We start from the raw sequence: 22,356 nt of genomic DNA, 5'->3' as shown, positions 1-22,356 counted from the left end.
TGGGCAGGGGCTAAGACCACTCAGATGCCAGGTGTCAGGCCTAGCCCTGGACTCTGGGATCAGGGTACAAGAGAATGGCAAGCATACTGACCTGCTGCTCATGGCCAAACAACTGGGGGATCAGGGAGGCCTGTCCAAAAATCTGCAGGAAAGAGAGGGGGAGGGTTATGGGGAGACCAAAGGTGGGAACTGGGGTAGGGGATTCAGGCTCAGCTGCAAGAGAACTAGTGGATGACTGGTCTAACCTCCCCAGACTGGCTGAGGCCTAGGTGCTAGGAGGTCTCACTTAGCTTCCTTCAGGGATGGGAGGCTCACTCCTTACGGGGCTGGGTGCTACTGACGATTTGTAATCTGCGGTTTACACATGTTTCTTTTGGTCTGGCCCCTGGGAGATGCCCTGTCTGCTGCCTCTCACCTAGGCAGGTGGCTCCCCCACCCCCAGATCTACAGATTAGGCCCAGAACCCAGAGACTTCTCTTCCCTGGTCAGGGCCTACATATCCTAGTGCCTGGTGGGAAGGGGGCTCCTTCTGGCAGGAGTCAAGGCCTCAGAGACACAGCCAGAGGGATATCTCGGACTTTAGGGGCACATATGTGGCTTGGATCACTCTTCCAGGGGTAAGGGTTTGAGAGCTCAGAGGGCCCTGGCCTAGGAGAGGGCTGGGCTGGACAGAGGGCAGTGGCAGAGACCTGGTGGCATCCCCAGCCTGGCTGATTCCATGTGCTCTTTTGTGTAGCCAAAGGACAAAAGTGTTCCTTCCAGATGCCAGGGCCAGGCAGAGGTGAAGATGAGTTGTCTGAGAGAGGAAGACTCAGAGAGAAACATGGATGTGGGACCTACCAGAGGGAGTTGGAGAAAAATGTGTATGAGGAGAGAGAAAAACAGAGGGAGACAGATACAAAGAGGAAGACTGAGGGACAAGAGAACATGGTAGGATAGGAGACACAGGGAGGGAAGCCACCCATTCAGCAAACACCTATGTGCCCTGTGCCTCGTGCTGAGGTCAAGGACGCCATGGGGAACCACATAGCAAGGCCCCACTTGCAGGGGGCTCCCAGTCTTAAGAGGGAGACAGACACCAAGTAAATAAACAGATATAATTCCAGATAGGATAGTGCTGTCAAGAAAATGAAGCAGGGTAAGGGAACAGTGCCCTCAGGGCTCCTTTAGAAAACCATAGGGCAGGTTCCCCTGAAGTGACATTTGAGCCAAGACCAGAAACACGGAGAAGAACCAGCTGAGCAAATATCTGAGAGAGGGGTGCTCCTGGGAGAGGGAACAGCAAATGCAGAAATCAGGACAGGAATTGGGTGTGTGTGTGTGAGGAGCAGAAAGGAGGCCAGTGTGGCTGGAACAGGGTGGCTGACAGAGCAAGTCTGAGATCCTGTGTGAGAGAGAGGCAGGCCGTACAAGTCTGAGTGAGGAGTCTGGCTTTCATTGAGGGCAGGTGGGAACCATGGAGGGTTTGGAACAGGAATGTGGTGTGATCTGCCTTACATCCTTCACAAGCTCCCTCTGGCCACTGGGAACAGAGTGCAGTTGACAGGCCTAGAGGCCAGGGCAACTGTTCATGTGAAATTTGGTGGGGCCTGGATGAGGATGGCAGGGACACAGAGTCCGGGGTGCTCTATTCCTCCCCATGTCTGAGGTCAGTCTCCTTGGTTTGGGAACGACAGTGCTGTGGGCAGGGGGCTGGGGTTGGAGCGGGGTGGGGGGGGTGGCTTTGGCCAGGCGAGGAACAATGGAGTGGTGAGGAGCTGGGGTCCAAAAGCCTTCCAGGTCTAAGCAGTGCAAGCTTGGGCCATGGGGCTACACACAGTGGGACCTGCGGCCTGTTCCTGCCCAGAGAGGAGGCTGGGTCTGCACCTGGCGCCTCCATTGCCTCACTCTGCTACTACCAGCAGGTGTTGCCTTCTCTGGGCCTCACCTCCCCATCCACACCATGCGGGGAGCCCTTGAAACTTAGCTGATCCTCCCTTTGCAAACCCTAAAGTGCTGTGCATATGTCAGAGGCTGGGGTCCGGGTCTAGGTCTGACAGCCCCGGATCCCTGCCCAGCTTTGCCTTCTCCTTGCTGTGTGGCCTCACTTATCTGAGCCTCAGTTTCCTCATCTGTGAAATGGGGATATAAGTAATAAGCACACCCACCCCCGGAGGTGGCTGTGAGGGTTCAAGGAGTTGGTGGTTATGAGAATGAAAAAGTACAGCACAGTATGCTTATTGCTGTTAGTGGCAGAGGTGTCTGGATCCTGGAAGTCCAACTTTCCACTGAGCCGGTGGGCCTTGGAGGTCCAGAGTAGAGAAGCAACTTACTCAAGGTCACACAGCAAAATAACAATAATAACCATAAAGTTAGGCACCCTTTTCTGAGAACACTACATTCATTATCTCATTAATTCCTCACAACCTTTGAGATAGGAATTGTCACCCTTCTGTGGTAAATCAGGAAACTGAGGCTCAGGGAGGGAGTGACTTGTCCTGGGTCCATACTATCAGTGACAAGACTGGAACTCAAACCCAGGTTTCCAGTTACCTCTCTTCAGGGCTCCTGGGTCTATAGCAGTGGTGTGGTCCCTCCCTCAGGGCTCTCAGCTTAGTTCATGCAATGTCAGGCCCTGTGACTGCTCTCCAGGCACAGGACAGTCAGTGGGGCAGACATACATACACAGGCAGCTTCAGGAACAAAGACCAAACAGAAGCACAGTGCGGACATCTGGGGACTGCTCAACAGGGGCTGAGCCTGGATGTCTGTCCTCTTGGGTGAGAGCTCTCACACCCACTGACCATCTGGCTACCCACTACCCTCACCTGGCTGATGCAGCTGGAGTCGTTGAGGCTGTCGCTGACGGGATTGTAGTCCTCCTCCCAGCTCGGACACTTGGAGGGCAGCAGCATGTCCACTGAATCCAGGCGGTCCAGACTCCTGGTGAGGGTGGGGGGCAGACAGGGCTCAGCACACCCATTGTTCAGCCTGGGAAACTGAGGCCCAGAGGGGAAAAGACTGGCCAAGGTCATCCAGTGGCAGAGGGAAAAATGGAAGTCACTGCCAGCCTGTGTAGTGTTGGTGAGTGAAGGAGAGTAGGTGGGTGTCAGGGTCAAGGAGCATGGGGAGAGCTCCCAGCTTTTGAAGGCTTGCATCTGGAGTGTGCAGGTGGTCCCCACCTGTCATGTCTGCTGCAGCCTCAAGGTGGCAGCACAAGCTCACTTTTGACCATCTCAAACCCAAGGCAGAGCATACCAGCCCAGTTCATGGCTGGACGGAGTAGGTAGGTCAAGGCTCAGAGCCTTGATTTCAGGCTAGAACTGCCCAAAGGGCATCAGTTTCCAGATGGTTCCAGATATCAGTTTCCACATGATATCCAGATGGCTTCCACCAGCCTCCCAAAGACTCACCACTTCCCATGGCCCTGGCTCTTCAATTTTTCTCACATCTATCTGACCCTGGGTTCCTCCTTCACCACTGCTCTGGGGTGAAGATTCAAGCACCCAACAGCTCAGGCCTTGACACAGATGAGCTTGGATTGGAATCCAACTTCCTCACTGGGTGACCGTGGGCAATCATAACCCCTTGCCTACGTCTCAGTTTCCTTACCTATAAAGTGGGGATGACAATGTGCCTGCCTGCTTGAGGATTCAGTAATGCAGATTAAAGTGCACTGGGGCAGGTAAAGAGCCCAGAGTACAGCAAGTGCTAACAGATGGTGCCCGTAACTATTGCTACTATTGTAGAGACCTCATTCAAGGTCTCTACCTGGGTCCTGTCCACCTCTCTCACCTCAGTGCCCACTGGTCATTCACAGAGCTGTGGGATCTCAGTACTAGAAAGTGTCTTAGAGATCATCCAGCTTAACCCCCTCACTTAAAGATGGGGAAACTGAGACTCAGAGAGGGACAGACCTGGGACTGGACAATGGTGTCCTGAATTCCCACCTGGAGACCATTCCTTGCCTTCTGTCCCACTGTGCACCCTTTAAGCAAATCCCTGTCCCAAGGAGACTTGGCTTCTCTGAGGACACTGCCTCTCCCTGCATCAGTGCTATGTTACTGCTTTCTTCCCTCTGTCAAAGTCTTCCCAGAAGCCTTGGCTCATGCCCCTAGTAGTTGAAGAACTAAGCTTGTTTCCTTTAACTCTCCTTTTTGTTTCTGACTTGCTTTAGTTTCTTTCCTCAAAGGACTCTAAAACTGCTCTACTAAGTTTTACCTGGTTTGCACTTAGTGATGGGCTTTTCTGTAACTCCCCCCCCCTTTTCTGTTCTGATTCCCATGGTAACTTCTGCATGTGAAGGCCTCACATCTAACATTTTAATTGTTGCTTTCTGTGTGCATGCATCTCATTTGTTCACACTTTCATTAATTCTTCCAAGTCTTAAAGCAACAGGATGGAGCTCAAATGGTGGAATTCTAGGCAGGGTGATGGGACAGGTGAAGGTTATCTATCTCCCTTTGACTTAGGGATATATCCACCTCCTCAGCCTTGGAGCTCACCACATGCATGGATTACAGGGGCAAGGGCAGAGGGGTCTCTGGCCTTCCCTGGTCAGTACCTTGCTGGTACAAGTGGTGGGCCCACTAAGGGCAGGGTTCTCCTAACCTGAAGAAGAGGGTTCCCTAGCACAGTTCTCCTGTGGGAGTGTAACTCACCTGGGCATGTGACTCCTGTGGGCAGGGTTTACCTGGGCCACTCTAGAGAGATTCTCCTTATTGTTTACCAAAGGATGAGGCTCACCTGTGGTCGGGACTTAACTGTTGGGGGCTTATGGGGTGGTTCAACAAATGACAGCGTTCTCCAGAGTCACCTTATCAAATGCAGGGCCAACCTAAGGATGACGATCTCTGGGAGAGGGCTAACGCAGGGGGCCTGGATCTTTGGGAGCCCGGGTTCACCCGGATCTTTGGCTGTACGGCAGGATTCGCCTATGGGGTGGGACTTTCCTAGGGGCCCGTAGCGGAGGAAAGCGAGGTTCCCAGGAGTGGGACGCACTTGTGAGGAGCTCATCTAGGGACTAGCCTTGCCCGTGTGCCGAGCCCGTGAGAGCGTAGGATGCTTTCCCAGGGAAGGAAGAGCTCACGAGCGGGAGGGGCTCCCAAAAGGGCAAGTTAGCCTGTGGGCGGGGCTCCCCGGAGGCAGGACTTCGGAGACGTCCTGGGGCTGGTACTCGGCGTTCCGGGGGGCGGCGCTTGCCTGTGGGCGGGGCTCTAGGAGGCGGGGCAGAGCGCTCACCTGCGGGGGTTGCTCTGCTCTCCCAGCGACTGCTGCGTGGCCCTCAGGTAGCTCTGGCGCCGCGCTGCCGTCTTGGGTGAGGGCTTGGGGCTGCCGCCGGACTCGTCGCTGTCCTCGTCACCCATGGCCTTGATGTAGCTGCCGCTGCGCATGCGCCTGCAGGGTATGGGGCCCTCGGCTGCGGAGTCCGCCTCGCGCGGGGACAGCAGCGCGGTGCTCCACTCGCCGCCGCCGCCGGGCACCTGAGGATGGGCGGACAGGCCTCAGCGAGGGTGGCGAGGGGTGCGGGGCAGCGCACACCCTCAGCGCGCCGCCGGCCGCCCAGCCTCGGGCACATCACCTGGGTAATGGTGCTCCGGACCCTGAAGCTCCCCGGCTCTCCACCTCGGAGGGTTTTGGCCTTCCATGCTGGGTACTGCCTTTGAAGCCACCTGGCAGCAGGGCAGAGCCCCAGGCTGGGATGGATACTTGAGTTCCAGAGACAGCTCTGCCACAGCTTCACTGTGTGGCCTTAAGCAAATCCTTGCCCCTCTCGGGCCTCAGATTTCTCTCTCCATGGATCCCAGGCTGGGTGCGCCCCGGCCAAACCGCCCAGCCTATAAGATCACAATGGTATCCACTGCAGCTCCCCGATTCTGAGCACCCACTGTGTTCCTATCACTTCACTCTGTTATCTCAGAGGATAGCTTATGAACCCACTACACGGATGAGAACATCAGGCCAGAAAGAGGTCCTCAGACCTGGCACCAAGAGCCTGTCCTATGATGGGGGCAGGGAGGACTGCTCAGATGACACCAGCACATCAGTAGGGAGGCAGGGTTCTTGGAGCCAGTCAACATCCTGTATCTCACTGGTGGGTAAGCCAAGGCACAGGGTGCAGAGAGGCTTGTGGGAGTCTGGCAGCCAGGTGGTGACCTGGAAAAAGGGCTGTTTTTCCATCTGACATGTATACACAGTGGACGTTCACTTCATGATCAAAGAGTACACACATCTTAGTGCCTGCAGAGCCTCAGCCCAAGCACAGAGTGCACCCACCCTGCCATGTCCACATATCTCAGAGAGCAAGCAAGCATACCTTCCCCCACACACCCATCTCACCAAGGACACACCCCACAGCCTCCACTTCGCCACGTGCCCGCCCCTACACAAGTACACGGCGTGAACACAGAGCATACTCACACCCGTCCTCACAAACACAGTAAGCAACCACTACACCGTGGACACACTGCAACATGACCCTACTTCACTGTGTCTTTGCCTCAACATGTACAGAGAGCACAACCTCTCTAGGCTCTATACACTTCACCACAGATGTCCGGGTAACAAACACTTCTCAGTGTCCACACCATACCCATTCTTTACCTCATGCACAAATGCACACTCCCAGCATCACCACACCTACACAGACACCACATCCTTCTAGATGCCTGTACTGCCAGTGGCCAATTCTTGGCTAAGGGACAGTTCCTGCCTGGGACTCCCACCCCAGGACTCTCCCGTGTCCCATTTGGCCCCCAGTTAACTGCCCAGCCAGTTACTAGGGCCTGCACATTCTATCTCCCATCTTCCCTACCTCCATCTTCCCTACCTCCACCTGTCCCTTGGGAAGGTGACATTCTATATTCCTGCTTAAAACCTGTTGCTATCCCAGCATCCCCCCACCTACTTCCCATGACCCAAGCAGGCAGCACAAACCCCAGGGCCTGCAGGGCCGTCCTTTCATGATGTTTCTGAAGCCTTTTCACATGATCAGACCAAACCACACCATTTTGAGAGAGAGCCAGGTCACACACCATCCTTTCTGATGTTTCTAAACTAAGGAAGTGGATTGAGAACCACAAAAGCCTTAAATATATAAAATACTGCCTAGATTTCATTTTCCTGCTATTGAAAAAAAATAGCTTTTCCCTCCATAGTCTCTGTCTTTGGAATTTTTATATAGAATGACAAGAACTCAGGGCTTTGTCAGACTTTGATGTTCATCTGCTTCAAAATGCATCTAATGTGTTCCCAAAGGCTGACCAGGTCTGTGCTGGCACACCCCCCAGGATGAAGCACTCACCACCTACAGAAGCAGCCCCTTCCATCTTGGTGGGTATTGAAATCTGCTTCCGTAACCTCCACCCAAGCTTGGGCTTTGCCCCCAGGAACTGTGCCCAGTTCATAGCCACTGGCCCTGCTCTTGACAGCCCCAGGGGATGTGTAGCAACAAAGATGTCTCTGAGCCTTCTGCCACTTTCCAGGAGTGTGCCATTGATGCATAAGTGCCTGAATAAACATTAACATTTGAAAGAAGCAAGTTAGTCCTGAGCTGGGTTAGGGCCTCCTGAAGCCCTCCATGCTGATCTCCATTACACTCTGTTCACACTGACATGACTATCTGTTTATGCATCATTCTCTCCCAGCATTCTGATAATCGGGGCTCTGTCTCATATTTCTAGCTCTGTTCACTTAAATGTCCATCTGTTCCTCTACCCTTCTCTCTTCTCACATTTCCTGAGCACTACTTCTCTGCCAGACCCTGTCCTGGGCCTTAGGGACACACAGCTGCATCAGATGTGGTCCCTGTCTTCAAGGAGCCCATGGTCTGGTGCAGACAGCAGGCAGGAAGTTGGCAATTAGAACGCTATGCGATTGGTCCTGTGGGGAGGATGGATGGCACAGCTTCCAGATTTGTCCTCTAGAGGGCAGGTACATGTTTTCGTTCCTACTCTGGGCTGGGCTCAGAAGAACCCTAATCAATGTCTGCTGAAAGCGTGACCAGTGGAAGGAATCCTCTTATTAAGCAGGTACTGCCAGACACCCATTTCACAGTGTTTACTCACAGAGGCCCAGAGTGAAGCGACTTTCCAAGTAAATCTGTGGTACAGCTGGCTCTCCGAACTGGTGCCTTCCCCACAGTCCTCACCCCACCCCTAACCCAGGCAGGGACCCACCTGCAGGTAATGGTAGGCTAGACCCTGGTGGCAGGATTTGGACTTTAGCAGGCTCTTATCCAAGGTGGCTGAGGTCTTCTGGCAGACCTCGTGGGCGTGGCTGAGGGTCAGAGTGGACCAGGAGCCCCGCTTGACATAGTTGGTGTCAGTGCCCACCCCGAGGCTGGGACAGGCAGCTGGGGGTGCAGGAGGGGGTGGTGGGGCAGTCAGCTCGGTGGTGGTGTTTTTGGCTGCTTTGAGCATGTGCCCACTGATGGTGTTGTAGGCGTGCATGAAGTAGCGTGGCTGGCTGCGTTCCGCCTGTCGCCCTAGCGTCATCAGCCCAGAGGCTGGGCCACTGCTGCGGAAGGCGCCACTCTCGCCGTCCAAGTTGTCATCAGAGCTCCACCAGCCCGAGATGTTGGAGCGGCTACGCCTTTTGGGCTCCCCAGCCTTGGCCCGCTCCTTGCTCTTGGCCCTCCGGCCCTTGCCGTCCTCCAGGCCACCTTTCTTGCTGCCATTGCCACCAATCTTGCCTGCCGTGCCCTCCAGTGAGGGTGCCTTGGTGAAGAAGAGCCGCTGGACTGAGTGGACCAGGTGGCGGATGCGGCCAGGACTCTCACCACGGGCCTTGGCCTCACCACGGGGGAACTGGAGTGTACTAAAGCCATCTCGGTGGATGGGCAGCTGCTTCTCAAACTGGTCCAGGAGGTTGGCGGGCAGCCGGTTGATCTTGGTGGCCTGGGCATGGCTGGGAAAGGGGCTCTCCTCCGGCACCTCGAAGTGGGAGTTATAGTGGATGCGGGGAAAGGTGCTGCTTGGAGGTGGCAGCTGGTTGTTGAGTGGGAAGAGACCATCCCCAGGCAAAGCGTTCTGGCCAGGGAAGCGAGCCTCGCGGGCAAAGGCCTCCGTGGGCGATAGCAGATAGGGGTTGCGGTCAGGCCCTGCAAACAGGGGCTCATGTGGTGGGTCCAGGCTGTCGGAGAGGTGGCGGGGGCGGCTGTCACCGAGGCCTTTCATGATCCCAGCCCTCGGGGCAGGGGCCGTCGCCCTAGTGGGGCGCCCGGGTTGCCTCTCCCGGGCGGCAGCTGTCCTGAGGGAGAGAAGACAGAGAATAATCAGCTGAGTTTGGAGGGGACAGGGTTCCAGGAGTATCCTCCAGACCCCCACAGATATCAGGATTGGGAGGATTACTGAAGACTCTTGGCCTACCCTTAACATTTTGGGGTGGAGGACAAGAATACAAATGGAGGCCCATAAGATCCCATGCTGGCCCTGGAAGCAGGCCTGAGCTCATTTGGGTAGGGAATTCCAGGGTCCCCAGTATCCAGAGTATGGCTCTGAGTGAGCATGTCCCCTTGGCCCCTGAACATTCTTGCCTATAAGGAAGAACATGGTTGTAAGAGGGCCAGAGAAGCCTTCTATTTTTTTTAATGTTTATTTATTTTTGAGAGAGAGAGAGAGAGAGAGAGAGAGAGAGAGAGAGAGCAGGGGAGGGGCAGAGAGAAGGGAACAGAGGATCCAAAATGGACTCTGCACTGACAGCAGCGAGCCTGATGTGGGGCTTGAACTCATAGACCTCAAGATCATGACCTGAGCTGAAGTCGGACATTCAACCCATTGAGCCACCCACGCGCCCCGCCCCCCCCCCCAGAGGAGCCTTCTAAAGAGTGGGGTCCAGGATAAGGCCTGTCTCACCTGGGTCTGAGGGCAGTACTGTCCAACTCTTACTTTAGCAGAGGATTCTTACATCAAAAATAGACCCTCTATAAAAACCTGCTCTGTCCCTCAACAGATGTCTACCAAGTGTGACTTCTGCACTAGGTGCTAGAGGCTCCAACATCACAGAAGCCAATAAGCCCATTAGCACATCATTTCCAACTGGGATAAATCAATGATGGTCAGCCTGGAACAGAGTTCCCAGTGAGTCAATAACAGGAGCACATCCTCAGGACTGGGTGGACAGGACAAGGCCTTGGTTGAGGGTGGCATTTAAGTGGAACCACTATGACCCAGTTTCCCCATTTGTAAAATAGGGCAGTTGGACTGGTTAGATCGTCCATCCAGGACCATGCAGGAAATACCAGTCTCAAACTTAGGCAAGTACCTTTCCTTTTTGGGCCTCAGTCTTCCCGGAGGGGAGTTAGTGAGGTTTCTGAGCCCTGGCCCCACCACCAGCTCTACTCAGAGGAGTCCCAAGTCTTGCTGTGGACTGTGTGCTCGGCGTGCGGAGTATCTGAAAGTAATCAGTGTGGCTGGAACAGAGCAAGTGAGGACAAGGGCAGTGGGGATAGAGCTCTTGGAGGGGTGGGCCAGGTCAGAGTGGCCAGGCTCTGGCTGAAGCCAAGAGTGGTAGGCAGAATGATCGCTCCCAAAGTTGCCCACGTCCTAATCCCCCAAACCTATGATTATGTTATTTTACATGTTAAAAGGCCCTTTGCAGATATGATTAACAATCTTGAGATGGGGAGATTATCCTGGATTATCTGGAGGGATATAGCCTAATCACATGGGTCTTTTTAAGAGGGGAGCAAGAAAGTATCATGATGGAAGCAGAGGTCAGAGTGATATGGGGTCACGAGCCAGGGAATATGGGCAGCCTGTAGAAGACAGAAGAGGCAAGGAGTCAGATTCTCCTCTACAGCCTCCAGAAGGAAGGCAGCCCTGTGACCCATTTTAGACTTATGACCTCTAGGACTGTAAAATAATAAATCTGTGTTGTTTTAAGCCACTAGGTTTTAGAAATTTGTTACAGCAGCCATAGAAACTAATATACCAAGCATGGGTTCTGGTGTCTGAGACTCCCTCTCACCCCTCAGAGCAGCTCTTAAGGCAAATTCCAGATCCCACCAAACACTGCATGAAAAACACTGGCCTAGGTGAAACCTCCATCATATAGATGGGGAAACTGGGACCCTTAGAGGGCAAGAAGTTCCCCAAGATCACACAGTGGATCCAGCGTCTGGGGCAGTGTGGGACCCACAGCTCTTCCTATTCCTCTGCAGAGCTGTCTTGCAACTGTCACCTGGAGCTGGCTGGCCCCCCAACCCTCGAGAATCTGAGGATTATTTTCTTGGACCTAGCCATTTTATGACCAACTATGCCCTAAGCTTTCCTAAGCCCCGAGACTTTTGCAGGGTCCTCCTGGCTCAAAATCTCCCCCTTCCTGCCAGAGACCCTCCTTGCCTCTAGGAGCCTGGTGGACCCCACCCTGGAGGCCAGAGCACTGTCATGAACAGTCCTTGTGGCTGAGTAGCCCCTTGGAAGCATCTCTGCTTCCACCAGGTGGTTGGTGAGAACATTTATCCCCAGGCTGGAGAGGAAGTCCTCTGACTGACATCTTTATCTTCATTATCTTTACCATATCCTCACAATGGCCACATGAGGTGAGGGACCATGATCTCCATTTTACACATGGGGAAACCAAAGCTAGGAGAGGCTGTTCTCGCCAAGGCAAAAGAGGTAACTTGGACGCCAGCCACCCGTCAGTGTTCCAGACAGTCAAGGGTCCCCCTCCACTCTAGGCAGCAGTGGCTCCCTCCGGGCAAACCTCTTCTTGAAGACAATTTCAGGCAAAACCACCCCTACATCCCTCCTGCCCCCCAGCCTTTTCTTGGCTTCCTTGCATCCCCTGAGGGCCACAGTGATCCCTGGGCTCAGGGGCCAGCCTTCTTGGCTCTCCAGCTGGAGAACTGTGTAGCAATATGTCCTTGATGCCCACTCAACTAAGGACAATGATACTGAAAACTGAGAATGCTATTTGCAAACACAACCCTGCTGGCTCGCTGGCTTGGCAGGGGCCTGATGCCCCAGAAATGTTGGAGGTGGAGAGGGCTGGTCATCAGGAGCAGAAGACAGTGGCAGAGCACTGCCCCAGAAGTGCACACAACACTTAGTTCTCTTAGCCCAGTGCATCTTCTCCATCCCTCCCAGGGAGAAGCTGGCTTCAATTTCACAATCCTGAGTTGCCCCAACAGGACCATATGAGCCCAGAACCATGCCTACCTCCCTAAGCCTCAGACTGTGTGTTTGTCAAATGGGGCCAAGACGAAGAAGTGAAGGAAGGTGTGGGCAAGTGCTTGGTGAATTGTGAAGTGCTGGCATGTGCTCATTCCCTGGGGCACAAACCCTGGCCCAAGACTGGTGGTGGTCTTGACTGATGAGGCTCCTCACCTGGCTATTTGGGGTGGTTGGGTCCCTGCCTTGGAGGTGCTACTAGGGTTACAGAAGAGAGAGTGGGGGCTGCCACCCTCAGGGAGACCTCTAGAGACCAGATAGACAATTTAATGACCACAAGTGACCGCTAAACTTCTTTCCTTCCTGTGACTAGGCCCTCATGTTAAAAGAGTCTCTTTCTGGGATGCCTGGGTGGCTCACTTGGTTGAGCATCTGACTTCGGCTCAGGTCGTGATCTCACAGTTTGTGGGTTTGAGCCCCGCGTTGGGCTCTGTGCTGACAGCTCAGAGCCTGGAGTCTGCTTCAGATTCTGTCTCTCTCTCTGTCCCTCCCCTATTCATGCTGTCTTGCTCTGTCTCAAAAATAAATATAAAATTTTTTTTAAAAATTAAAAAAAAAAAGAGTCTCTTTCTCTGACTTCTGGGCCCGCATGTCTGTCCTTCTACTCCACCTTAAATGCCAGTGCCTCCCAGGGCAGTGGGTGGGCACATAGTGCCCCCACATCAGTAAAATGCTTTGACATAACCCAGTGGGGGCTCATGACACACACCTGGGCATCTCCTTAAATTCTTCCCTCTTCTGACTTTCTATGTCCTTCCCCTAGTAACAATCTCTGCTGTGCCCGAAAATGATTCCACCCCTGTCTCACTTCCTACAGTCTAGGTGGAGCCAGCCCTATCCCAGAACCCCAGGAGTGGACACATGACCCAGGTCTAGCCTATCAGCCCTTCATCCTTGAGTACTAGTTGGCTCAGAGATGGAAACGGGATCTTTGCTAGCCAGTGAGAGTTGGTCCTGGGATTATGGCTGGATTCTTCAGGAAGAGGTGTCTTACTCTTCAGAAAGAGGGCTGCTGTGCTTGTCAGATGTCAGCCTGGAGTCTTTTGTCAAAAAATCTTGCTTAAGTCTCAGATATGAGAGTCAAGAGACTTTTTGCTTAGTCTGAGTTGGGTTTCTGTATCTTTCAACAAAGAGCCTGACAGATACTGGCCTCCCATCCAACTGATCACTATAGCAGTGGCTGTGGGTGCTTGCCCATATCTCCCACGGACTCATCACTGTGGTGCCCAACAGACTGACTCCCAACCATCAACATCTGCATCCCTGTGGGAAGCAGGGGAGCTTTCTCTAGCAGCTGGAGCCTGTTCTGCCCACATGTGGCTGGCAGGAATTGCCACAGTCTTAACAACCTCCCCTCCCCTAATCTAGCTACAGCTCTCAACCAGTGACTGTTGGAGAGCTGGTGTATAAATACCCCAGCTCCTCTACCCCTCAGGTGGGACAACAGAGGAATGGGCTCTACACTGACTCCTGGAGCTGCCCAGTGGCACTGAGCTCCAGTTGCTTGCAGTGGTCACTCTCTTCATTGGCTACCTCCCCTTCCCTGACTTACCTCTTCCCTTCCACGCTGTGCTGCCTATTTCTAAATGAAGTATTTGCATTTGAATCTTTGTCTCGGGCATGCTTCTGGGAAACCCCAGCTATGATAATCACTGAGTCACAGTGATTCTGCCTCAGTTATGTACCCTGATGCCATCTCCTCTCTGTATCCTCTGCCTATGTGACTCCCACCCCTCACCTGGAAGTCTGTACAGCCTTCTCCCTGGTCTCTCTGTGTCCACTCTAAAACTCCTACTATTCAGGTTCCAAACTGCGGCTGGAATGATATTGCTAAAATGTCAAAGCAATAGTGTTCTTCCTCTTCAGTGGCTCCTCTTGGCTCTTGGGACAAATGCTTGACTCCTGAGCTTGGCATTCAAGGCCATTGGAGAGATAGTCTCTGGAGACCTCTAACCCTCAGCTCCATCCACGTGGCTTACTGGTGCTAAAGAGTGTCAGCCTGGGGAAGGGACAACTTAAGTTCTCACAGCAAGGCCACTCCAGGCCTGTTATCTGGATTTCTTGACTCAACCCAGGCCCCAGCCCCCTGACCCTCCTGGTCTGCAGTGGAAGAGGCCAAGATTGCCAGCTGAGAAACAGAGTGTGAGGAGGGTGGGACAGCATGAGGAGGTGCCTCAGCAGAGTGGAGGTCGCAAAGGCCCAGCATGGTCTAGTTTCTGCCAGTTTCTCCAGCTTCGTCCCTGTCCCCTGCTCCCCATGCCAACCAATGTCATTGCCTTCCTGGATTTTCTTCATAGTTCTCATTGCTCTTGGAAACTCTCACATGTTCCTTGCTTGCTAATTTATGATACATTGTCCCCTGGATCTGTCCTGTCCAAAATGGTGGCCACTAAGCCACATGGGCTATAGAGCACTTGAAATGGAGCTAGTGCAACTGAGGAGCTGAGTTTTTAATTTTAATTAACTTAAATTTAAATACCACATGTGGCAAGTGGCTACCGTATTGGACAGTATAGTTCTAGAACTTCAAACGCACCTCCAGGAAGAAATCTCCTCCATCTCCCCCTATTAAAGCTGGGGTCCAAGATACTCTCTTCTAATGTCTTGTCCACATTTTTTAGTTGGAAACTTAATTCACTGATTTTATGATCTTTTATATTCTAATAAATGTGTCATTGGAAAGGCTAGACATTTCCCCCTGAGTACCTATTTGGCTGCATCTCACAGATTTTATTTCCCCACAGGTTTTTTTTCTCCTCTTTTTAAAAAAACTGAGGTGAAAATCACATAACATAATATTAGTCATTTTAAAGTGTATAATTCAGTGACATTCAGTACATTCACAGTGCTGTGTAACCACTACCTCCATATAGTTCCAAAATATTTTCATAACCCAAAAGAAAATCCAGTCCCCAATGAGCAGTCCCTGCTCCGTCCTTCTCCTGGCCCCTGGCAGCTGAGCCACCCAGACACCCCCCACCTTTAAAAACATTTTTTTTAATTCTGTTTAACTTTTTGAGGAAATCCCAAACTGTTTCCCACAGTGGCCCCACCATTTTACATTCCTAACAGCAATGTATGGGTTCCAATTTCTCTACCTCCTCACCCACAGTTATTTTGCTTTTTTTTTTTTTTTAAATTATACCCATCTTAGTAGGTATGAATTGGTATCTTGTTGTGGTCTTGATTTGCATTTCCCTGATGACTAATGATGTTGAGAATTTTTTCATGTGTTTATTGGCAATTTGCATATCTTCTTTGGAGAAATGTCTAAGACTTTCGCTCATTTTAAAATTGGATGATTTGTCACTTTTGTGGTTGAGTTGTAGGAGTTCTTTATATAGTCTGGATATTAAACCCTTATCAGATATATGATTTGCAACTGTCTTCTCCTGTTCTGTCCCTATAGGTTTAAGTTTGTGTGTGTGTGTGTTTTTAAATATTTATTTGAGTAAGAGAGAGCAGAGAGAGAGAGAGAGAGTGTGTGTGTGTGTGTGTGTGTATGTGTGCAGGTGCAGGGGAGGGGTAGAGAGAGAATCCCAAGCAGGCTCCATGCTGTCAGCACAGAGCTTGAGGCAGGACTCGAACTCACAAACTGTGAGATCATGACCTGAGTGGAAATCAAGAGTGGGACGTTCAACCAACTGAGCCACCCAGGTGCCCCTCCCTACAGGTTTTAAATAGGTAAAAAAAAAAGTTTTCAACTTTCCCTAGGCTAGCCACTCACCCTTTCCTTGCTCATTAGCACTGATGCCCTCCCTTCCCCCCAGCATCCCCTGGCCTGTCAGTTCCACAATGAGTCCATGTTCCCACAACCTCCTTGTGGGCAAGGACTGGTTCTACTCATCTGGGGGACAAAGGAACAAGAAACAATCTGGAGATGGACACGTAGTGGAAACTATGATGGCCGCCCACGATTGAGGCACTTACATCTCCAGCTGCCAAGAGCACTGGCTGCTTACAGTTCACACGGGGTACCTGGTACCTACTAGGACTTGCTCTCAGCTAAAGGGAGATTTACACTCCTTCTCGGAGGTTACACTCCTTCTCGGAGCAGCCAGCAGCCAGTAACTGGTTGATGTGCAGGCACCAAAGCTTGGCCCCCTTGCCCAATTCAGAACAACCCTGAAGGGCCACCCCAGCTCCAGAGCTGCCCACGGGGTCAGCAGAGGCCTTTGTTGTAACTACATCTCCATTCAACTCCTCCCTCTGCACAATCCTGTGCTCCTCACCTCAGAGTCAGTTTCCTGGGGAAACTGACCCTAAGACAGGACGTAACTGGGTTCTACTGCTTTCCCTCCTCACCGAGGGACATTTGGCAATTTAATCACTCCCCCTAGGCCTCGGTTTCCTCTTCAATAACATGGGGAAGAGGATCCTTACTTTTCAAGAATAGCATGAGGATTAATTGTGATATCATATGGGAAGCATCTGGCACTTAGGGCTCAATAAACATCAGTCATACTCCCCTCCTCACCTCATTGCACTTCCTGGGGACAGGCCAATGCTTCCAGTATAGAGACGCTACATAGCATCGTGGCAAGTGCAGGCACCTGTACCTGCATTCACATCCTGGCTCTACTCTTGCTGCAACCTTGGACTGGTCACTCCGGGCCTCAGTTTCCACCTCTAGGCAGCGGGGGTTTGAGTGAGGGTTATGTGGGCATCTAGTCATGCTGATTCCCTTTGAACACTCTTGGTCAGAGTTCCTGGGACACTGGGTACCAGCCCATCAGCCACCCAACGCCCAGGGGTGGCAGGAACCTCACCTTGGGGAGGTCTTAAAATAGGCAGGCCTCAGCCTTGCAGGGGAAGCAGCTGGCTGCCTCACGCTGCCTTTGTCTCTGAGCTATACTTAGGCCCATCCGGGTGCCCATAATTATCTCTCATTAATATAAGCCTCATTGCCCTCACGGAAACATGAAGGAACCAGCGGAGCTGCTGCCTCCCTGGGAACACTCCCTGCTCTGTGGTGCAACCGTGTCTGCTGTCACTACCCTCATCTGCACACAGTGGGGGCTCCCTGTCCTACCCCAGCTCATTCTGGAGCCTGAGTTGGCCTGTGAGCTTAATTAGGGACAAGGCCAGGAACGGAACCCAGCATGACTCTTCCTGAAGCAAAACTTACCTGATTGCATCATTTCCCTAATCTAGGACCTTCTGAGGATCCTCTTCTCTCCTCAGTTCAAATTCCTTGGCGAGGCAGTCAAGACCCTTGCTGATGTAACCCCAAACCCCCACATTAACAAGCCCACTTCCCCTCTTGACAGAGCTCCCCTTAACCAGCCCAAATCTCTTACTATTTCCTACTTATATCTTCTGTATTTGGTGGTACCAGCAAGGCTGGTTTTGTCTAAGATTGAGTTAACAGAGATCGACAGTCGAAATGAAGGGAGGGGATAGTTCTCTTCAATGCTGAACCCTGTGGTTAAGAGATAGAGAACTAGAGCAGGGCACGGGAGGGTGAGCCAAGTGATGAAAGGCTGGAAATGATGTGGGTGGAATGGCAGAACATTCTGGGGATGTTCACAGCAGTCCACGGAGGACATAGCCACTGCCGTAGGCATGAAGGGAAGTGTGGAAGGAGAAGGAAGAATGGTTCTATGGAGCCTTCAGGGCCTTGGTATTGCCTGGGGCAGGGATGGAGGTGGAGGTAGGCTGTGTTACACTGTGACTTCATCTCTGGGTGCCCCTCCCATTCTCCTCCTCCATTCCTTGCCACACCTGCACTATCTCTCGCTGGCTTCTCCTCCTCTGACCTCTGAGTGCTAGAGGAACTGGGTGCTCTTTGCTTCTCTCTACCCTCTCTCTCCTGCTGATCTCATCCAGACTCATGGCTTTAAACACCACCTATATCTGACAACTCCTAAATTTACTTCTTCCGCCAGTCTCTCTCAAACACCAGACACCTATCTCTGCCTCCCTGACATCTTGCCCTGGATGTCTGACAGGTCCAAAATCGAATGCCTGATCTCCCACCCACCCCAACCTGTTCCTCCCACAGTCTACCCCAATTCTGCTCATGACAACACCATCCTCCTGCTCACTCAAGTCAGAAACCTCAGGATCATCCTTGACTCCACTTTCTCCTACCCCTTTACCCCATCAAACAGCAAACCCTTCAAAACACTCCACCTTCAAGATATTCCAGAATGCCACCCTCGCAGCCCTGCTTAGGGTCAGGCCCCCATCGTCTCTCACCCAGACGACAAGACTCCCATGGCCCTTAGACTAAAAGCCAATCTTCTTACTCATCTTGTTTCTTCTTGCTTTTCCAACCTCATTTCCTGCCCTACTCCCTCGGGCCTCCATCCTGTTCCTTGAACACAGGTCATTAACTCCCATCTTGGGGCTCTTGCCCTGCCTGTGTGTCAGAAATGCTCTGTCCCCCTTAACACCACATGACTAGTCCTTTGCTTCATCAAGTCTCAGTGCACAGGCTACCTCTGCAGAGAGGCCAGCCCTGACCTCCATCAGGAGCAGCACCTCACCTGCCAGCCCTCTGCTGCATCGCCCAGATTTAGGTGTGACAGAGTTTGGAACAGCAGGGACAGGGTCTTTGTCACTGTTGTGTCACTAGCACCCAGCATGGGGTCTGGACACAGGAGAGGTTTATGCAGCTTTTGCTAAATCAAAGACTGGCAGAAGGTCTTGAGATATGCCTAGAAATGATGAAGACAGTGAGGCAGCTCCAGGATGGCGAGTCTTCAGCTCCAGCTAATCATAGCGATCATTTATTGAGTGCTTACTGTATACTAGGTGCTTCCCATATGTGAACTCATTTAATCCTCACTGCAGCTCTCCTGGGGGGGATGAGCAGTATGCTCTGGTAGTCAGGCTCCAAATGCACCCCAGTGATCCCCATCTCCTGGAAGTCATGTTCCTGTGTATGCACCCCTTGCCACTCCTCTGCCGCAAGACGAGTCAGGGTTGACTAGATAACCAGTAGGCTATTGTGAAAATGACCGAGTATGACTTCTGAGGTAGGTCAGAATGGACACTGCCTTGCTCTCTTGGATCACCAGCCTTGGGGGAAGCCAGCCACCACGTTGTAAGGACACTAAGCAGCCCTAAGGAGAGGTCCACATGGGGAGGAACTGAGGCCTGCCGACAGCCAGCACTAACTGCAGAGCCGTGTGACAAGCCATCTTGGAAGCAAATCCTAAGCCCTCAGTTAGGACCCGGGATGAGAACAGCCCAGGCCAACAACTTGACTGGAACCTCACGATTGTCGCTGGGCCAGAACCACCCACTGAGGCTGCTCCTGGGTCCCCGACTCTTAGAAACTGTGTGAGATAATATACATTTATTGTTTTAAGCCACTGGCAAGTGTTGGTATAATTTTTAATGCAGAAATAAGTAATAAGCCCATGAGAAAAAGCACCTCAAATGGCTAAAGTCAATTGCCCTAGGCCCCTCAGCTGAAGGGGGGAGGGTGGGCCCTGGTGTGAATCAATCTGACTCCTGAGGCCACATTCCATGGCTTTGCCCACAAGGCTGAGGTTCCAGGATCCTTTTCATCTATGACAGCTCCGTTATGCTGATGAATTCAGGGTCCGAATTGCTCCCAGCCTAAGTCTGTGTCCATAGCAACTGTTTGAAAAGCGTAACATTCAATCAACTGGTTGTTGGTCAATAAGAGAGCAGGCAATGGCTCCAGCTGCTCAGGACATGTGGCCGACATTGTCCCCACTGTCCTCAGAGCAAGGGCTTCCTCCTCTGCTTGAAGCTGAATTCCTGTGCTGCCCATCCTGACGGTGAACTCCGAGGGGCACAGATTTGGGGCTGAGGGGTTCTGTGGTGACAGGCTGTTTCCAGGCCTCTCTGACACCACACCCCATTTAAACCTGCCTAGGCTCAGCTGAGGCTCCAGAGGTCACAGACCAACCTTGCCCCAGCCCCGCCCCCAGTGCTCATCTTTGTGTGGTAGATATGGAAAAAACAGAAGGACACAGGCCTAGACCCACAGAACAAAGGGACGATAGAGGCAGAACCACAGAGTCAAAACCCATAGAATCACTTTACCCAGTTCCCTTAAACTCCTTCAAGGTCTCCCCTTGCCCTCAGGCAAAACTCCAGCCTCCTCCTACTGACTCAGCCACCCTTGGCCTCCTCATTTGTTATTTCTCCAGCATCCCCAGCTCTTTCCTGCCACAGGGTTTTTACACATGCTGTTCCCTCTGCCTGAACATTTTTTCCTTTCAACTCTTCACATATCTGGCTGCTTCTGTTGATTTGAGTTTCCGCTCAAACATCACCTCCAAGGGCTCTTTCCCTGACTCTTGTGTCTAAGATGGTTCCCCCATCCCACCCTACTTTCTCTCTTGACCCCCTTCTTGATTTCCTTCAAGGCACTTCTCAGGATCTCTACTTATTCTGCTTGGTTCCTTGTGCACTTGATTAATATCCATCTCTTCATGGTCTGTGGGCTCTGAGATTGACGGGAAGGGCGGGGAGACCAGGTCTGTTTCATTTTCCATGCTATCGCTGGTACTAAGGACAGAGCCATCACCAAGGAGGCGCACCACAGCAGCTGCTAAGTGAATGGGGTAGTCAGAGCCTCAGAGGCAGAGGCACTGGGAGAACTGGAGCTGCCCAATGGAAGAGAAGGTTGTTGACTGTCAGGCTGCCCCATACCCCTTTCTTGCTTCTTCTCCATGTCTGGGGCCCAAATGGGCTGGTCTGGTGTTTGTGTTTCTGTTCCCCAGAACCTTCTTGAAAAATGCTCTGTCCCTAGCCTCTTCCTCTGCTTAATACCTTTGAAGCTCAGAAGAGATATCCCTTCCTCCAAGAAGTCTTCCTTGATCTTGCAGATGGGGGTGGGGTAAGGCCTTCTCTGAGTTCCCCTCTGATGGGAGCTACCACCCTAAGGACTCACAGATGGCCCCAACTGTCTCTGTACCAGAATCAGGACCCTGCACAGAGCTGACACTCATAAATGTTCATGCATGAAGACGATGACATACATCCTGGTTTGCCCAGGTTCTGCCTGTTGCTCTGCAGTCCCTGATGGCTAGTGCCCTGTTTCATTCTCAAAAATGTCATGATTTAGATGACGAATTATATGCTCACCCATGCAAGAAGGAACATGGGTCTGTTGCTGAGATGGAGTAAATGAGGTCTGGTCTGAGATTCTTCTCTGGATTTCCAAGCCAAGACTGCCTCAATCTCAATCCATAGGAATCAGAGTCACCCTGCCCTCACCTAGGTGGGAAAAAACTGACTGGGGGAGATGAGAGGGTGATGATCACAACTACCTCCCTCCCCTCTACCTCCAGACCTCATCCGGGGGCCACCACCAGACACTCCGGGCCTCAATGCCTTGTTCCAGTCACTCCCTGCAATGGCCCCAGGAAGGGCTGAGGACAGACCTCCCCCCACCCCCAGGCAGTGCAGTATGGAGGCTATGAATATGGGCTCTGGAACAAGCCTCCTCAAGTCTGAATCCTGGTGCTGTGTGTGCCTGAGCCAGTTACTGAACCTCCCTGAGTCCAGTGTCCTCCAGAGGCTGTCGGCTGAGATAAATGAGTTAATATAGACAGATGGCTTCGCACAGTACCTGTCACACAGTGAGTATTCTACAAGTATTCTCTGTTGCTATCCTTATCAAAAGGACCCACCATGGGCAACAGGGCTGGGCTCCATCCCTTTTCAGCCACTTGGAAGTTCAGAGAGGGGATGGAGCTTGGCCTGGATCACACAGCATGTTGGCTGCAACTGGGATCTGAAGCCAGGCTTCTGGACTCCTAGGCCAGTGTTCTCTGGAGGTGTCAAACAAATAAGGGGTGGGTGTGTTCTGGGCTGTGGGCACTTTCTAAGTGGCCCTCACATTTCCTCATGTCCCCTGAGCCTAACCGTCTAAACCTGCTCTAGCTATTTGATTAAACTTAGGGGCGCTTGGGTAGCTCAGTCTGTTAAGCGTCTAAATTCAGCTCAGGTCATGAGCTCACAGTTTGTGGGTTCAAGCCCCGTGTTGGGCTCTGTGCTGACAGCTCAGAGCCTGGAGCCTGCTTCGGATTTTGTATCTCCCTCTCTCTGTGCCCCTCCCCTGCTCTCTCTTTCTCTCTCTCTCTCTCAAAATAAATAAACATTAAAAAAAACAGCCTAAATACAAGTAAGTGAAAACTAAATTTAGTTTCTCAGTGCCACTAGCCACATTTCCACTGCTCAATGGCCACATCTGGCCAGTGGCTACCATATGCAG

The 22,356-nt window shown here is 52.2% G+C and overlaps 1 protein-coding gene across 6 annotated transcripts in view; it reads right to left on the bottom strand.

Moving 5' to 3' along the window:
* The window catches only part of DLGAP4 (DLG associated protein 4), a 199,205-nt gene that overhangs the window by 76,280 nt on the left and 100,569 nt on the right, over nt 1-22,356 (bottom strand). For 3 of the 6 annotated variants that reach the window (XM_086702126.1, XM_086702125.1, XM_025932361.2), the window contains 5 exons: nt 8,157-9,228; nt 5,221-5,462; nt 2,808-2,922; nt 690-836; nt 92-142 (listed from right to left, as the gene is read on the bottom strand). In XM_086702126.1, coding sequence (XP_086558252.1) covers nt 92-142; nt 690-836; nt 2,808-2,922; nt 5,221-5,462; nt 8,157-9,155 — 1,554 coding nt within the window. In that variant the 5' untranslated portion in view covers nt 9,156-9,228. The remainder of the gene's footprint in view (nt 1-91; nt 143-689; nt 837-2,807; nt 2,923-5,220; nt 5,463-8,156; nt 9,229-22,356) is intronic. The other 3 variants (XM_025932365.2, XM_025932362.2, XM_025932363.2) reach the window with 2 other exon arrangements.

The sequence above is a fragment of the Puma concolor genome, chromosome A3 (genome assembly GCF_028749965.1).
Source record: "Puma concolor isolate L17-30 chromosome A3, mPumCon1.1.hap2, whole genome shotgun sequence".
Classification (NCBI taxonomy): Eukaryota; Metazoa; Chordata; class Mammalia; order Carnivora; family Felidae; genus Puma; species Puma concolor.
This window is presented reverse-complemented; position numbering and strand designations above follow the sequence as displayed.